Source organism: Gekko japonicus, unplaced genomic scaffold, assembly GCF_001447785.1.
Source record: "Gekko japonicus isolate JY-2015 unplaced genomic scaffold, Gekko_japonicus_V1.1 scaffold231, whole genome shotgun sequence".
Classification (NCBI taxonomy): domain Eukaryota; kingdom Metazoa; phylum Chordata; class Lepidosauria; order Squamata; family Gekkonidae; genus Gekko; species Gekko japonicus.
This window is the reverse complement of record NW_015165837.1, coordinates 91,430-108,207: the sequence shown is the minus strand read 5'-3', so window position 1 is coordinate 108,207 and position 16,778 is coordinate 91,430. Positions and strand designations below refer to the sequence as shown.

Genomic DNA, 16,778 nt, shown 5'->3' with positions numbered 1-16,778 from the left:
CAGCAGGAAATGGAGGAGGCGGGGGACTTACTTTTGGGGGGAGGTCGATGTCTCCAGTGCAATCACAAAAGTGATGTCATTGCACCAGGGGGAATGCTGTAGCAGTTGCCCAAAACTCAGTTGCCCAGCTGCGGCAATGCATGCTCCTTTCCTATCTCCTGCGAATTTGCCCAGTACTCTTTTGATCTCATGTAAATCCATTACAGTTACATTATGTAACTTATAATAAGAACTGGTAAAAACTCTGAAACAAAAGTAGATATGCAGTAGTCAAGACATTGTATGGAAGAACATTAGCATGATTCACAATGATATATTGTGATAGTGGAGAGGACTACCTACCTACCTATATCTAATGAACAGTTTCAAATTTTCTGTTTTTGCTTAATAGAAGGAACCAGTACACTGAAGCTCACCCAAACTCACATCAGAAATAAGCGAAGGGATTCATTATTGCTTCTCTGCTGCCTCTTTTTAATTGCCAGTTGGTAGGCACCATGAACAGGAATGGAGTATCTAACATGACTCAAGGTAACATACCTATTTCCTCGAGCAATCAGGATTAATCATTGCAACTGTTAAAACTGGGAGGTCTGTGGAGATTTCACAGGTCACCAATCACAGACAATTGTCAGAGACCCCACTGCATATTCTAAATTTTGGGTTTGTTTTTTTCACCTGATAATATAGATTGTCTAATTTTGGTCTGACAGCCAACAGAACTGGCCGTTTCAAAGGTTGCAAAAAGAATACAATTGGAGGGCTCTGAGAAAGCAGCAGCAGAAGAAGAAAAAGAAGAAGAAGAGGAGGAGGAGGAGATTGGATTTATACTCGCCCTTCACTTGGAGTGTCAGAGTGATTTACAATCTCCTTTCCCTTCCCTCCCCACAACAGACACCCTGTGATGTAGGTGGGGCTGAGAGAGCTCTTTCGAGAACTGCTCTTTCAAGAACAGCTCTGACAGAACTATGGCTTGCCCAAGGTCATCCAGCAGCTGCATGTGGTGGAGTGGGGAATCAAACCTGGTTCTCCAAGATTAGAAGAGTCCACATACTTAACCACTACACCAAACTGGCTCTTCTGCATGCAAAGCAGATGTTCTGCTAATGAGCCACGGGCTTTCCCCAACAATAAGTGGAGGTAGCAGTTTTGTTTATTCTTTATAACCTAGAACACTCTAGGGGGGTTTAGGATTCCAAACGCGTGCTCCGTTGAGGTTTCAGTAGAAGTGTGGAATTTGAAGCTCCTTGAAGCTATTGGCAAGGTTGCCCCTTGACATCCTTTCCCATCTTTGTGATGAAACCCAGCCTACTGGTTTACCACCGAGCTGAGTGATCTGAAAAGGGCTGGGAGACGAATTGCACAGCGCTGGCAGAGAACTCGCTGATTCTGACAGATCATGTTATAGACTCCCTGTAAGAGCTATGAAGTGGTGGTGACGGTGGCTAAGAAAAGTTAATTCTCTGCCACTATTGCATTAGCTAATTCATGACCATCCCAGTTGTTTAAGGTAACATAGCATCTGCGGACTCTTGAAACCGAGCCTTCATCGTATCAGGACTGTAGCTGTGATATTTTTACAAAGTTTTTTTGCTGTTAAAATATCAAGAATAAGCTCTGATCTAGATGCTGACTGTCACCTAGGTCCACTGGAACATCTGCCAACTAGACTGCCTGTTCTATTTATGGACCACTTTGACCCAGTTTGTTGACAAACTCCTGGGATCGGTGAAGGCCACTACTTGTGCCCTGGAATCTTGCCCATCCTGGCTTCCAAAATCATGTAAAGACCACATCAACAAATCCTCAATATCTATCAGGGGTCATTTAGGAAAAAAAGAGGTGCAGGAGCTCATTAGCACAACTCATTAGCATAACATATTTGCATATGCCACACCCCCTGACCTCACCGGAAGTGTGTCAGAAGGCACCACTAGACTGTTTTGGATTGCTAGCTATTGGGGGGGGAACGTGCAGATCTGTCCTCACGGAGGAGGGAGAGCTTGTACCTGAATAAAACTTGATCTTAAAGGTGCCACTGGACTGTTTTGGACTGGGGGGGGGGCTCTGCAACTTACCTGGCTGCTTCTTGCTCTGACTGAGGGCTGCTGGGAGCAGGGGGTGGGGCTTGTTGCATGTGCCCACCCCCTGGGCTCTTTACTGCTGGAACTCCGGTCCTGTGCGCTCCTGCAGGAAATGACCCCTGATATCTATTATAAATCAATCACTAACTCAGGGCACCTTCCCTCAACCACTCAAAGAGGTGGTTATCTGTCCACTACTTAAAAAAACAAAAAAACATTCCTACAGAAAAAACCCTGTGTCTAATCTGCCCTTCCTAAGCAAAGTGATTAAGAGAACAGTAGCACACCAACTCCAAATCTGTCTTAGACCATTTTCAGTCTGGTTTCAGACAGGGCTATGAGATTGAGATGGCTCTGGTGGCTTTAGCTGATGACCTCCAACAAAACATAGACAAAGCTAAGGCCTCCTTGTTGCTCATACTGGATTTATCTGCTGCCTCTGATACAGTGGACCATGCCATCTTATTGAGGTGCCTGTAGGCAGAAGTGGGCATCAGGGGTTGTGCACTGAACTGGTTCAAATCATTCCTCATGGACCGGACCCAAATAATTTCCATTGGAGACCAGTTATCATCAGTGTGGGACCTATCTTTTGGGATCCCACAGGGTGCAATCCTATCCCCCATGCTCTTCAGTCTTTACGTAAAACCCTTAGGCCAAATCATTAGTAGTTTTGGGGTTGGCTGTCATCAAGATGCAGGAGATACACAGCTATATAAATCCTTACCCAGATCTCCTGGTGATGCAGTAGAGGTCCTAAATCATTTCCTGGCTGCTGTGGCTAAAAGTGAAAAAATTGAAACTAAATCTTGGAAAGACAGAAGTGATGCTGGTTGGGAAGGCAGCAGTCTTGATAGACACTGTGCTCCCTGCTTTCAGTGGGGTTCATATGACTCTTGCCAACTCAGTTAAGAGCCTTGGGGCCAACATTATTGCTGGAGAAGCAAGTTGCAAAAAAGGTATTCTTCCAACTCAGCTTAGCTCAAAAAATGGCCCCTTACCCTGATATGGCTGATCTGGCCACTTGGAACCATGCCATGGTGACATTGAGACAGACTAGTTTAATGCGCTGTACATTGGTCTCCCCTCAAAATCAATTCAGAACCTCCAGCTGGTGCACAGTGCTGCAGCTCGGCTATTATTGGGAGCTAGATAGTACTCTCATTCTGCGGTCACTCCACCGTCTGCCCATTAGTTACTAGGCTCAATCACATACTAAGCCTTTCATGGCCTTGGACCCTCATATCTGCAAGATCGTCTCTCCCCCTATGTTCTGCCATGACAGTTTTGCTTATCTGTACAGGGCCTTCTGCGGGTACCTGCAAACCTGCAAATAGGCAAAATCAGCAGACACATGCCTTCTCGGTTGTGGCCCACACTTTGTGGAGGAGATCAGGAAGGTTCATGTTCTCCTGGCTTTCCACAAACTGTCCAAAACTGAATTATTTAAGAGAGCTTTTCTCTGCAGGCAATAGGGTAGCACTGTACAAAATGCTTCACAAAGTTACTCAGATAAATTATTAGGGACTGTCAGGGCTATTTTTGGGCAGGAACGCACAGGAATGGAGTTCCGGCTGGCTCCCACGTTGACCACGCCCAGCAGGAACTCATTAACATAATAGGCCACACACAACAGCAGAAACTCATTAGGATTGGCTACATTAGGGCTGTGTGGCCTAACATGCAAAGGAGTTCCTGCTACAAAAAACCCCTGGGTTTTGACAACAAACAAGATAAACAGAACAACAAGCAAAAGGTGGGTGTGACTGGATGACCACACTTCTGGTAACATGGGGGTGCGGCCTAATGTGGTAATGAGCTGTGCTGTCAGGGGTGTGGACTAATATGCTAATGAGTTCCTGCTGTTGGGTGTGGGCTATTATGCTAATGAGTTCCTGCTGTTGGGTGTGGGCTATTATGCTAATGAGTTCCTGCTGGGCTTTTTCTACAAAAAGAGCCCTGGCTGTGATCTATACTACTGTGTATAGTTTGCTGTAAATTGGATACTTCCATGTAATCTTGCGTAATTTGATGCATCATGTTAGCACTTACGCTTTGCCTTTGTTCTTTCCTGAACCAAAGTTGCCTCCTGTGCCTCCACAGTAAGATATTATACAGAGAGGGATACAGAGTCAAGCCTTTCTAGTGGCAGTCTCTCATTTCCTGGAGAGGCTTGCTTAAAAAAGAGAATGGTTTGAGACATTCCCATTTCAAAAGAGGTGGCTGACATTTTTTAACTAATCCCATGATGTTATTGTCTATATTGCATCTTTGATTTATATAATTGGTTTATGTGTTTTATTATGTTTCATCTATTCTTAATATCACCTGGTCTGGTGATATTTTGTGTATCTTGGAAATTGGGAGAGGTGATACACACACAGAACAAGAAATATATAACTGAAAAATGCAAAGACTTCTTTTACCAGCAAACAAAAACTTAAAATCAAGCTTATTGTATAGTGTGTCACAGCAACATGGCAAATGATGTTGTTGTATAGAAGTGCAGAGACATTATGTGGGCACTACAGGCAGAAGACCTGGTGCAAGCATATAGAATCTGTCTGTAGCCCTCTAGCCACCAGCTGTGGAAGAGCCCATTAACTTCAAAGGACTTCTCCAGAATAAGGGGTCTCAAAGTTAGAGCTGAAGGCTAAATCTTCAGCTTGATACTCGGCTACCTTTGTTTAAGAAGAGAATTTCGACAAATGTATATTCAACAAGAAACTTGGTCTCTCTAGATTATCAAAACCACATTCAGTTTTTATGTTACCTACCAGCACCATGCCTGAAGTTCGATCTAAGTGATTGTGCCATGCCTAACTTTTAATCTGTTGTTTCCTAACCCTACTCCCCCCCTCTCCATTTTCATGTATCTCCTTTTACCTTAATAAGCTTGCTCTGGTTTCTCTTCAGAGCCTATAAATCTTTTGCCTTTTACTTTTCCATTCCTTCTTTTTTTCATATGTTGGCACTGTAAACCTTTTCATTTTGCCCATTTTTCCCCCTGATGTTCCCCAATTGTATGTTTCTTTTATGGCATTTTATAACCATTTATATTACTTGTATAATATTTTAATAGAAAGCATGCAAAAACTGATAACAGTTTTAATGGTACTCATTCTAATAATTAAACAATTTAATGATAATTTTGTTGGAATTATTGGGGGGGAGACAACTATGTCAGAAACTGAGATTTCCAAATCAAAACACAAAAGGCAAGATATCCCTATTGATCACAATTGGATCAAGGCAGAAAGAATATAGTTCAGGATTCCTGAGCAATGGAGATGCATTCCCTCTCATCCCATCCCTTGATACCAGCCTCCTTGTGAAAAACTTCTAGCCTTTTTTAAAAGGGATACCAAAAATAAAAATTCACCGGGGAGGGAGTATACTTTTTGCAAAAGGTGAATACATCCATAACCCCTCCATCCCATTTTGACTAAGCACTATTATATAATATATTTGTTCGTACAGTTCATCATCTGTGAAGAATTATGCAATTGACACACCAAAACGTCTCCTGACATCCATTTTTTCCCTTTGTGGTTACAGTGAAACAGATAAGCAAAAACAAGAGAAACATTATGGAAAAACTCAGCGCAGACTTGAGATCACCTGACTTGACTTGGGTTTTGCTCCTTCAAATTACCTAGAGAAAGACCATAATCTTCTCCTCATACTGCTGGATGGCAGCCAGACCTCTGGCTCCAGAGGTAAAGGGCAAAAAGTAAAAATCCTGTCTGAACAAGCAGCTCCACCCATTCCTCTGAGTCAGTCTGGCTTTTTGACAACAAAATGAGCTCGGAAGAAAATTCATTCATTGCTTCGCTTCTGGACAAAACCCAAAAAGCTGAACACGTTCAACAGACAGAAAGATTCCCATGTTAACCCAGCAGGCTACTTCCTGGACAATCTACAGCCTTATTGTAATGATTAATTCACTCTTCGTTTATACAGTTTTATGGGATAAAATGTGCAGTAGCGATGTTTTCCAGAAGATAATTTATTCTCTTTGCTGGGACTAATTTAAAGAAGACACTGGACTTCACGCAAGCTGGGATGGTAATAAGAATCTGCCTGCCATGGGGGAGAGGGAAGATTAAGCAAACAAAGGAAGGCTTGAAAATAGGGCCCTCAAAGTTACAAGTCACATCTTGTTCATAAATGATCTGGAATTGAGGGTGAATGCTACAGTGGCCAGTGCAATCTGAAACTTTCCAGTTTAGAAAAGATGACCTGGAAGGAGGGACACAGGTTAGAGGTTAATAAAATCATGCAGGGTGCAGATAGCATTTTATCTGTACACACAGAGCACTTTTCTCCCTCATCCATCATTCTAGAATTCAGGGGCACACAATAAAGATGATGGGCAATAGATGCAGGATGGCAAAATCAAATACTTCTTCACAGGGGTCATTTCGTAGAAAAAGAGGTGCAGGAGCTCATTAGCGTAACTCATTAGCATATGCCACACCCCCTGACATCACCGGAAGTGTGTCAGAAGGCAACTCAGGCTCCACTGGACTGTTTTGGATTGCTAGCTATTGGGGTGTGTGTGTGCAGATCTGTCCTTGCAGAGGAGGGAGAGCTTGTACCTGAATAAAACGTGGTCTTAAAGGTGCCACCAGACTGTTTTGGGCCGGGGGGCCAGAGGGGGGGTCTCTGCAACTTACCTGTCTGCTTCTTGCTCTGACTGAGGGCTGCTGGGAGCAGGGGGTGGGGCTTGTTGCATGTGCCAGCCCCCTGGGCTCTTTACTGCCGGAGCTCCGCTCCTGTGCGCTCCTGCAGGAAATGACCCCTGCTTCTTCACTTGATAAGTAATTAAGTTGTCAAATTCACAATCTGTGGTTGGCCACTAGCAAAGATGGCTTTACAGGGGGATCGCACAGAATTTATGGAGGGTGGGTCACTCAATGGCTTCTAGCCATGGTGAGTACATGGCACCTCCACATCCAGAGGCAGTCAAACTCTGAAGGAGGCAACATCAGGGGAAGGCCCTGGCCTCTGGGGCCCTTTTACTGGCCCTCCCATGTAAAACGGGATGCTGGACTAGATGGGCCACTGATCTGATTGTGCAGGGCTCTTCTTTCTTTTTACTAGCACTAGCCCACAGACATGTCATTTTTCTACTAAAAGGGGGGGGGGCACCTACTTTTTGTTTCCCTGTATGATCATCTGGAGGTGATTCTTACATGACACAGGTAACCAAGGAAATGGGTATTTCAAAATCTGGGAATCCCAAGCAGCAACTCCTTGTAGTCCCCACTGGGTTCTGCGGAACACATCTCACCTCTGGCAAGTGTCCCAGAGAAAAGCCCTACATTTCCCCTTGAGGCATCCCTGCAGGAAACTAGCAATGCTGGCTACACTACGCTACACATGCTAATCCCTGTCAGACTGCGGACCATTAAAGACTGGGGGGGAAGGGCTGTTCACAAATTTGGAGTGCAAGAGCTGGAAGCAATGAACAGCATACAGCAAGGAAATCTGGATGTGCCCTTATTCCCCACTCCAAATCTATAAGGGGATGGAAAAGGAATGTTGTAAATGTCTGTTTAGGAACGAATGAGGCAGGGGCTATATTCTATTTTTAGGGGTGAATTTAAGGGATTCGTCTGAAGTATGCAACAAAGCCTTATTCATCCCTTATTTCTACTGTAATGTAAATTCTGCAGAGGGGGAAAAGTTTGTTTTCTAAATTGTATATAACATAAACCAGAACATGCCACCCACACTCATTCCAGTAGTCTCACTGAGGTCAGGCCGTGTGGTTTTCAAACCAAGGCAGAATATTTTTTTTTAAAAAAAAATGCCACTTCTGCTTTGCTTCCTTACTGATACAGTCTATTTTTTATGGATGCTTCATTAGCAATGGCCTGCAATGGTGCTTTGGATTTATGTGCCAATGGAATATATAAAAGATTTGTTTCATAACAACATTTTTCTTCCCCAGCATGCTCTGAATGCTCAATTTGTATCAAACCCAAGAATAGCAGTTCAGCAAATGAGACTTATGACATTGTTCAGATGCATTGCTGCTTTCAAACTACATGAACAAGCCCTATGCTTGCATTCTTGCTTATATCATTCTCCCCTGCTCCTACATGGTTAATCAATCAACGACCTCAGGTTTAGTGTAAAGCATAGTTTACCCTTACATTTAGGACTCCCATTTACTTGCCTGGGGCAGGGAATTACTAACCCCCCAGCTCCAATCTTCTGCCCCTGAGGAATCGAGAAGCAGAAGGTAAAAAATGGCTTCTGCATAGCGACACTCTAGGAATTTCTCCTAGTCTCTGTGGTAAAAACCCACAGACACTGGGAGAAGCAGCCTACAGTATCACCTGGAAGTGACATTCCATCTTCTCCAAACTCCACCCTCTCCAGGCACTGCCCCTCAAATCTCTCAGCACTTGCTCACACAGTGCGGGAAACCCTATTTACATATGAACTGCCACTTTGAAGGTGGCAGCATACCTTTTTGTTTTCATTATGATGCCATTTTTTTTTTTTTTAGCAAGGGCAGGCTTGAGAGTTGCTTGCTCATTAGCCCAGCTGCTGTCAGGGACAAACCTAACAGAAAAGCAAAGCTTCACTTAGTAGCAACCTGCTGAAACAACAGGCATCGGCAAACATAAAGGAATACAAACAGTCATCTGTGGAGCAGTTTACTGCCTATGATAGATTGCCACTAACAAAGATCCGGAGAGTGATTTCAACAAAAGTAATCAGCTTTATTGTAGGTACGAACAAGCGCTTGAAAGAAGTCATAACCAGAACAGATTAACATTGGGAGCTAGGCTCCTTTTAAACATTCCCGGGCTAATGTAGCCGTGCCTATTTACAATAAGTAACCAATGAGGTTGTGCGGATAACGTCCAATGAGGGTTCTTCCCTCTCAGGGAATTGGTGCAGTTCTGATTGGTCGCTGTTGTGGAGCGACCAATAGTACGTTCGTTCGGAGGAGCCTTCGTCTAGCTCGAAGCTTAATATGGAACGTTAATGCAGCGATTCATGTAAGTCATTTGAATACACCACAATGACCACAGTTCCCTCTTATTTGCTGCAAGAACTATGGAATGTCTCCTCTGTATGATGCAGGGAGGGGAAGAGTGGGAGGAACTGAGAACTGGAGTGGCACAGTGATTAGAGCATCAGACTTGGTTCTGGGATGCCCAGATTAGAATCCCTGCTCTCCTATGGAAGTTCACCAGCGATCCTGGGCCTGTCACCATCTTTCAACCTAACCTACCTCACAAAGTTGTTGTCGTGAGTGAAGATAGAGTGAAGGAGGGGAGCATGATGTGATAAGCTGCTTTGGCTCCCTATTAGTGAGAGAAGCAGGATATAAGGAACATGTATAGCAGAGGCAACTTCTTGCTGAGGATTTACTCTTCATCTTTCAGACATTTCACAAATCTTGGACATGGCCGGAGGTACAAGCCAAAAAGTTCTTGTCCCATGGCCTGTGCCAGCCAATGAGCCCAAGACCAGGTCAAGATGTAGTTTGTTTGTTATCGTTTTGTTCGTTGTTTATTGGATTACTGAGATTGATGGATATAGAAGAATATGATTCTGCTTTCAATTGCAATGCATATCTTCTCTTGACTAGTCGAATGCCCAGCAACTGCTAAAAAATATGTGCTGTAGGAGCCATGTTGTAGAATTATGTGTGCCTGTACTGGAAAGACAAACTGAGGCTGTTGGAAGTTTGAAAGTTAAATGGTTTTCACAGGAAATCCCCGTGCAGAGGTTCCTGAGGCTGTTCTAAGATGGATATCCTCATACACGTTCACTCCACTGGGTCATATATATTTATAGAGGCATAGCAGGAAAGACACTTTATGAAGAAGGAACTCTCCAGCATCAGCTGCAGCTTTAATGAGTGAAAAATAACAATAAAAGATGCAGCTAAAATCCTGTTCAGTCCTGTACAGTCTATCCCTGGAAGCGAGTGCTTTCCCTTTGAAGGCACGGCTAAGATTATTTATGGCGGAATAATGGGATGTTTCAATAAAACTCAAACCTGCTTTTTTTCATGTGGTATCGTATAATTCTCCCTGTGAATGATCACATGATAAGCAGCATGGGCATGGCTGTGCATTAACATTTGTTAATAATCCTTAGTGTTTATTAACAAACAGGTGGCCTTTAGAAAACAATTTATATGTTCAAAGCCCTAATGCCTGAATAAACATAAGGCTCAGCAGATTCATCCTGCTAGGATATCTCTTGACTCATTATGCATCCAGTTCTGCTTTCATGATGTGCTGTGATCTTACGACTCAGTGGTAGAAACTGTAGATGCTTCAGTAAGAATAAGCCAGCATCCTCAAAGTGAAAAAGCCATCCCTCTAGATCATCTGTCTTTTCAAAAATGTGGATAGATTAGTACCGATATATCCTTGCCAGCATGGTTCCGCTTTTAAAATGATATGTGGCTGAAGTACTTCTTTGCATTCCTATTCAGCCTCCACTGCATCCACTAGCTCTCGCCCTGCACAATTGTTTAGGGTGATTAGATCCTTAACATCTCTCACGGAACAATTCAACCATTAGCTGTGACGCCTTTGCAAGATTTTTTGTGGACAAAGTCTTGTCACTCCACCGCCAAACTACCTGCCAATGTTGATATAGTATGTGAACTGGAGGCCCCCTGGCCGCCTCTGGACCCAGTATTTGATAACGTCAGCTGGCTTCCCTGTGCCAATGTAGACAGGAAACTGTTCCCTGGAGTCAGGGGTCTCCCCAGAGGCACTGAAAGAGGCTGTGGTGGTACCACTCTTGAAAAAAAAATCATTGAATCCTACAGATCCCGCCAATTAGCACCCAGTTTCAAATCTGACATTTCTGGGTAAGGTAACTGAGAGAGAAGTAGCCGAGCAGCTCCGGAGTTTCCTGGATGACACATCGACACTGGACCCATGTCAGTCGGGTTTTTGACCCAGCCACAGGATGGAGATGGTGCTGGTTGCCTTTATGGATGATCTCTGAAGACAGCTGGATTGAGATGGGTCGGTGCTGCTGTTGCTACTTGATCTCAGAGCAGCATTTGACACAGTTGACCACTGTTAAGTCTGGTGCTTAACAAATAGTCAGAGAGTGATTTCAGCAAAAACTCAGGTTTATTCAGCTCGGTGATCACTTCTCCAACACGGTACAACATTCGATAGCCCGAACAGTTTGTCCATTGAAACTGCTCGGTATTTAAACATTCCCGGCTAACATAGCCACTCCTACTTTACATTTAACAACCTATCAGGTTGAACGCATAAGGTCCAATCACCAACGTTCCCGCTTACAGCTAGCTTGAACGTGATTGGTCTGTTAGTCTCGGACTTGAATCCCTGTCGGAGACGAAGCTTAACATAGCTTCCCTATGGGATGTTTCACCATACATCCGCATGTACTCATGTCAGCATATGAATACATTACAACCACGATCTTTTGACCCACCACCTCCCCAGTTCAGGAGTTCATGGGATGGCTTTGAAGTGGCTTACCTCATTTTTCCTTGGTTGGGGACAGAGGGTAGCGCTAGGGGAGAGGGTGTCAGTTAGGTATCCCTTAACATGTGGGGTCTCTCAGGGGGCAATCTGCTCTCTGATTTTAACATCTATATGTGCCCCCTTGCCCAGATGGCGCAGAGTTTCAGACTGGGTTGTCATCAATATGCTGATGACACCCAGCTATATCTGTTAATGGGCGGCTGCCCAAATACTGCCCAGCATAACCTGGCTGAGGGTCTAGAGGCTCTGGTGGGGGGCTAAGAAAGAGCTGGCTGAGACTGAATCCAATGAAGATGGAGGTTATGTGGCTGAGAGGAGGGATTCAGGGCTGGGGCACCAACTGCCCGCTCTTGACGGTCAGCCACTGTTACTGGCACAAGCCGTCAGGAGTTTGGGTGTCATGGATACCTCCTTATCTATGGAAGTCCAGATCACAAATGTTGCCAAGCTGGTACTTTTCCACCTGTGCAAAGTGTGGCAGCTGGCCCCTTTCCTGTCTTGCCCTGAACTAGCCACACTAATCAACACAACAGTCACCTCCAGATTGGATTACTGAAACTCGCTTTATGCTGGCCCACCCTTGAGACTGATCTAGAAACTCCAACTGATTCAGAATGCGGTGGCGCGAGTCCTAACAGGAATGTCATGGACAGCAAACATACAACCTCTGCTGTGCCAGCTACCGTGGCTCCTAGTGGAGGACTTGGTCAGGCTCAAAGTCCTGGTATCGACCTTTAAGGCCTTGAGCAGTCTGGAACCCTTGTATCTTTGGGACCGCCTCCTCTAGTATGTCCCCCAAAGAGCTTTACGCTCTGTTGAGAACAACTTATTGGTGATCCCTGGCCAGAAAGACATATGGCTGTCCTTGACCAGAACCAGGGCTTTCTCAGCCCTGGTGGAATTCTCTGCCAAATAACATCCACGCCCTGTGAGACCTGATGCAGTTCTACAGGGCCTGCAAGGCAGAGATGTTCCACCAGGTTTTTGGCTGAGGACAGTGATGGGCTCTGTCTAGGCTGGGATTCCTCCCCTCCCCCTTTTCATGCTTTCTCTCTACCTCTCCCACCAAGTGATGACACAGTCTGAAATCCGATGTATTAGTGCCATTTAAAAATGGTTTTAAGAAGTGTTTTCTTATGATATGTGTTTCCATTATGATATGTATCTCTATCGTTGTTTATCACTCAAAGCCCTGAGTACTCAGGGACTGGGCGATTCATAAATCCAAATAATAACTAAATAAAGATTATGGCTTTTCTTCAAGAACCATGTGCCACAGCTCCATGAAATAGCACTTTCTGAGGATCTCTTCTGTGGTAACATATAGCAACGTATTGCTTGTTCAATGCTTGTGATGTTTATTGTTGTAAATGATTGTTTAAAAATGAATAAAAATATATTTTTTTAAAAAAACACCATATAGCAACGTAGCAACCCCTGCATCACATTGCTTCCTGCTTCTCTTGGTAATGTTGGAACTCCCAAGTCTTCTGGGAGGAGCCCTGCTTACGACATGACTCCTGTGACAAAATTACTTAGATTTCAGACTTCCAACATTATGGAGCAGTTTGAGAAGATAATGTGCTGCTGCAGCTCTTGGACCAGTAAAACAACATGAGAGTCTTGTGATACCTTAAACACTAACAAGCTAAGGTCAGACCACACTTCATCTCATTCAAGGGAGTAGAAATACTGACTCATTTGACTGGATCTTGTTTTCACCTGTCTCTTGGATGGCAGGGCCGTCTGGCTTCTGTTTGTTATAACCAGCCTCTTCCTGCCCTTCTGAGGTATATTTGTGTATGTCCACTGAATCTAACACTTCAGATACCTCAGGAAGTTTTCTCTGGTTCATGAAACCATATGCCCCAGCAGGTCTGTCAGCCTTCCAAGTGCCTCATGGCACATTTACTATTCTAAAAACAAGTTCTCTTTCTTTAAATGGAACTCTCACATCACAAAAGCCTGGTTTTGTTTTTAAGTTCTAGATGGGGCAGTGCACCCATCCCGGGTACAGGCCTGGTTGACACCAAGTTTAAGTTTGCTGTATAGATGGGCCCTGAAGACCAACACTCACGGAGAATCCATTTATGGAAATGAATATGGAAATCCATATGTAGTACTGCATGAATGGTCACTTTGTGTGTGGAAGTGAACTTCGATGGACTTAGAAGGTTGTAACTTTGCTTAGGGTAACAATGGAATTCTTGCATAAGAAGAATTCCTGTTAGCTAGTGGGAATCTAAGGATCTCTATTTCCATTCATAGTACAAAGCAACAGTGTGGTTCAGTGTTCCCTCTAAGCTGAGTTAATGTGAGCTAGTTCACAGTTTTTTAGCCTCCGGTGGACACATTTGTGTCTTATCTCAGGAAGAATGGCTCCAGAGCGAACTAATTTATGCAGTAGCCAAATTGCTCACTCCCAACTTTAATGCCAGTAGCTCACAAAGTAGACTTTTTGCTCACAAGACTCCACAGCTTAGAGGGAGCATTGGTGTGGTTAACTAAAGTGATCAATATTATACTTTGCCCAAGTCGTCCTGTAAGGGGGAAGAGGTGAAAGGCCTAATAAGCTTTCTCACTCCCAGCTTACCTTTGTAGTCCATAACTTGACAGTCCAGTCAAATGATGATGTGACAAAGAGATGGGAGAAGTCAACTGGACCGACAGCCATGTGGCAATTGATTCCTGTGACAGGACCTTGATGACCCTCAAAGATTTCACCGATGCCCGCTTTACTGCAGAAAGGCAGATACATACATTCAGGAAGTAGCCAACATCACAAGATATCCCTTATCCTAGGGTGTCACTGTCATGGTTCCCTTAGGGTCACTGGCAGGATTCCCCAGGTTTGGATCCATGGGGCATCTGACCATTACTACCAAGACAGACAGTTCCTCTCTTAATGCTTGAAGGGGAAATCTGTTGGGGTAGGAGAGAATACTGGACTTAGAGGATACACACCATCCTCTGAGGATGAAATGAAGCAAGCAGCAGGCTACTGGTTTCCCTTCAGTATTACAGCTGAGGGTTCACATCTGCACAGCCCTCAACCCCTGTCAGTTTTGGGTTATTTTTTGTGAATGTGAGAGGCTGGCTTAAAAAAAAAGAAGAAGGTATATGCCTGCATGCCTCAGGAGACACCTTATGTGTGAGGGCAGACCTACTCCTACTGTTGCCTCCTCATGTTTTGTCATTCAGAGTTTCTGTATGCCATCCACTGTCTTAACAGAGGTGGCAATAACAGAGGTAATCAATACTGGCAATACAATGATAAACTGAGGCATTTGAATTATTACATATAATGAATATGATAAAATATGCTATGTAAAACTGAAACATGTTGAAGTCATAGCATTAATTCACAACAGGCGTATTGAAAGTTATTTAAGGGTAGTTTCACAAGAAACAACCGCATTGAAATGGTTAAAACATAATCATTTCAACAAACATGAGGAACTGATCTTCTTCTGAATGACATCCAAGGGCTATACTTTCACAGCATGGAAAGAAAGGAAGGAAGGAAGGAAGGAAGGAAGGAAGGAAGGAAGGAAGGAAGGAAGGAAATCATATTCAGCCCCTTACCATCAGTGGTTCAGACCAAGATGTTACATTTAACACACAGCTGCTGCTGACAATGGCAGTCCTGTGTCAGTCTTCTGGAGAACCACACTCAAAGAGTAGTTGTCAGTGGCATTTCATCTGAATGGAGGGAGGTGTCCAGTGGAGTGTCACAGGGCTCAGTTCTGGGCCTGGTACTTTTCAATATTTTTATAAATTATCTGGATGAGGGTGTGGAGGGGCTACTCATTAAATTTGCAGATGACACCAAACTGGGAGGAGCAACGAACACACCAGCAGATAGAGATAGAATTCAACAAGATCTGAACACAATGGAAAAGTGGGTGATGTGAACAAGATGCAATTTAACAAGGATAAGTGACGAGTTTTACATCTGGGTAACAAAAATGAGGAACATGCGTACTGGATGGGGAATACACTTCTGTGTAGCAGTGTGTGTGAAGAAGATCTTAGGATAAGGATGGACCATAAGTTAAATATGAGCAGCCAGTGTGATGTGGCAACAAAAAAGGCTAGTGTGATCTTGGGGTGTATCAACAAAGGAATAACATCCAAATAGCAAGATGTCATAGTCCCGCTGCACACTGTATTTGTCAGGCCGCACCTGGAATACTGTGTGCAGTTCTGGAAGCCTCACTTCCAAAAGGATGTGGACAGAATGGAGCAGGTGCAGAGAAGAGCAAGAAGGATGATCGGAGGCCTGGAGACCAAGCTCTATGAGGAAAGGCTGAGGGACTTGGGAATGTTGTCTGGAGAAAATGAACTTGAGGGGGGCATGACTGCTCTCTTTAAGTATTTGAAGGGCTATCACTTAGAGGAGGGCAGGGAGCTGTTCCTGTTAGCAGCAGAGGATAGGACTCGCAATAATGGGTTTAAATTAAGGACGAGAAGGTACCGGCTAGATATTAGGAAGAAGTAAGAGTTGTGCAACAGTGGAATCAGCTGCCTAGGGAGGTGGTGAGCTCCCCCTCACTGGCAGTCTTTAAGCAGCAGCTGGACAAACACTTGTCAGGGATGCACCAGGCTGATCCTGCCTTGAGCAGGGGGTTGGACTAGATGGCCTGTATGGGCCCTTCCATGAATTGTCACATTGTATGTATTGCCTCCTCCACCAACAACAGTCATTTATTTGGAGTAGGAGGGAACACAGAATGAAAAATACAATATGCAGGCACTAGTTGAATGATTCTGAACATAACAGTAGAGGGAGAACCCAATTCAGCTGTTTTCAGCAGTCAAACACAAATTCCAGTTCTGCTTCACTCAACAAACTCTTTGCCGTCTCCATTCTGAAATGCTTTTGGATAAACAACCATGGTTTTCCTAAATGTGGAGACCACTGTAACATAAAATAGTTATTAAGGTATCAGACTAGAACTGGCAATACATTGATGCAGATACCTGATCAGCCATAAGGCTGTTAGATAACCTTTGGCTAAACACTATCTCTCAACCTGAACTGCCTCAAACAGTTGTTGTTAGGATAAAATGGAGGATGTATGCCGTTCTGAGTTCCTTAAAAGAAGAGTGGGCTAGAAATCTGAGAGATAAGTAATTATTTGGAAGTGGGTTCCATGTGTTTAATTTTTTGCTTACT

General features: G+C 44.0%; 1 protein-coding gene across 1 annotated transcript in view; it reads right to left on the bottom strand.

Annotated features, from left to right (window-relative positions):
- Window positions 1–16,778, bottom strand: part of DYNC1I1 (dynein, cytoplasmic 1, intermediate chain 1) — a gene marked incomplete at its 5' end in the record, with an annotated part of 137,295 nt that overhangs the window by 39,743 nt on the left and 80,774 nt on the right. The window contains one exon of the mRNA XM_015410934.1: window positions 14,193–14,337. Coding sequence (XP_015266420.1) covers window positions 14,193–14,337 — 145 coding nt within the window. The remainder of the gene's footprint in view (window positions 1–14,192; window positions 14,338–16,778) is intronic.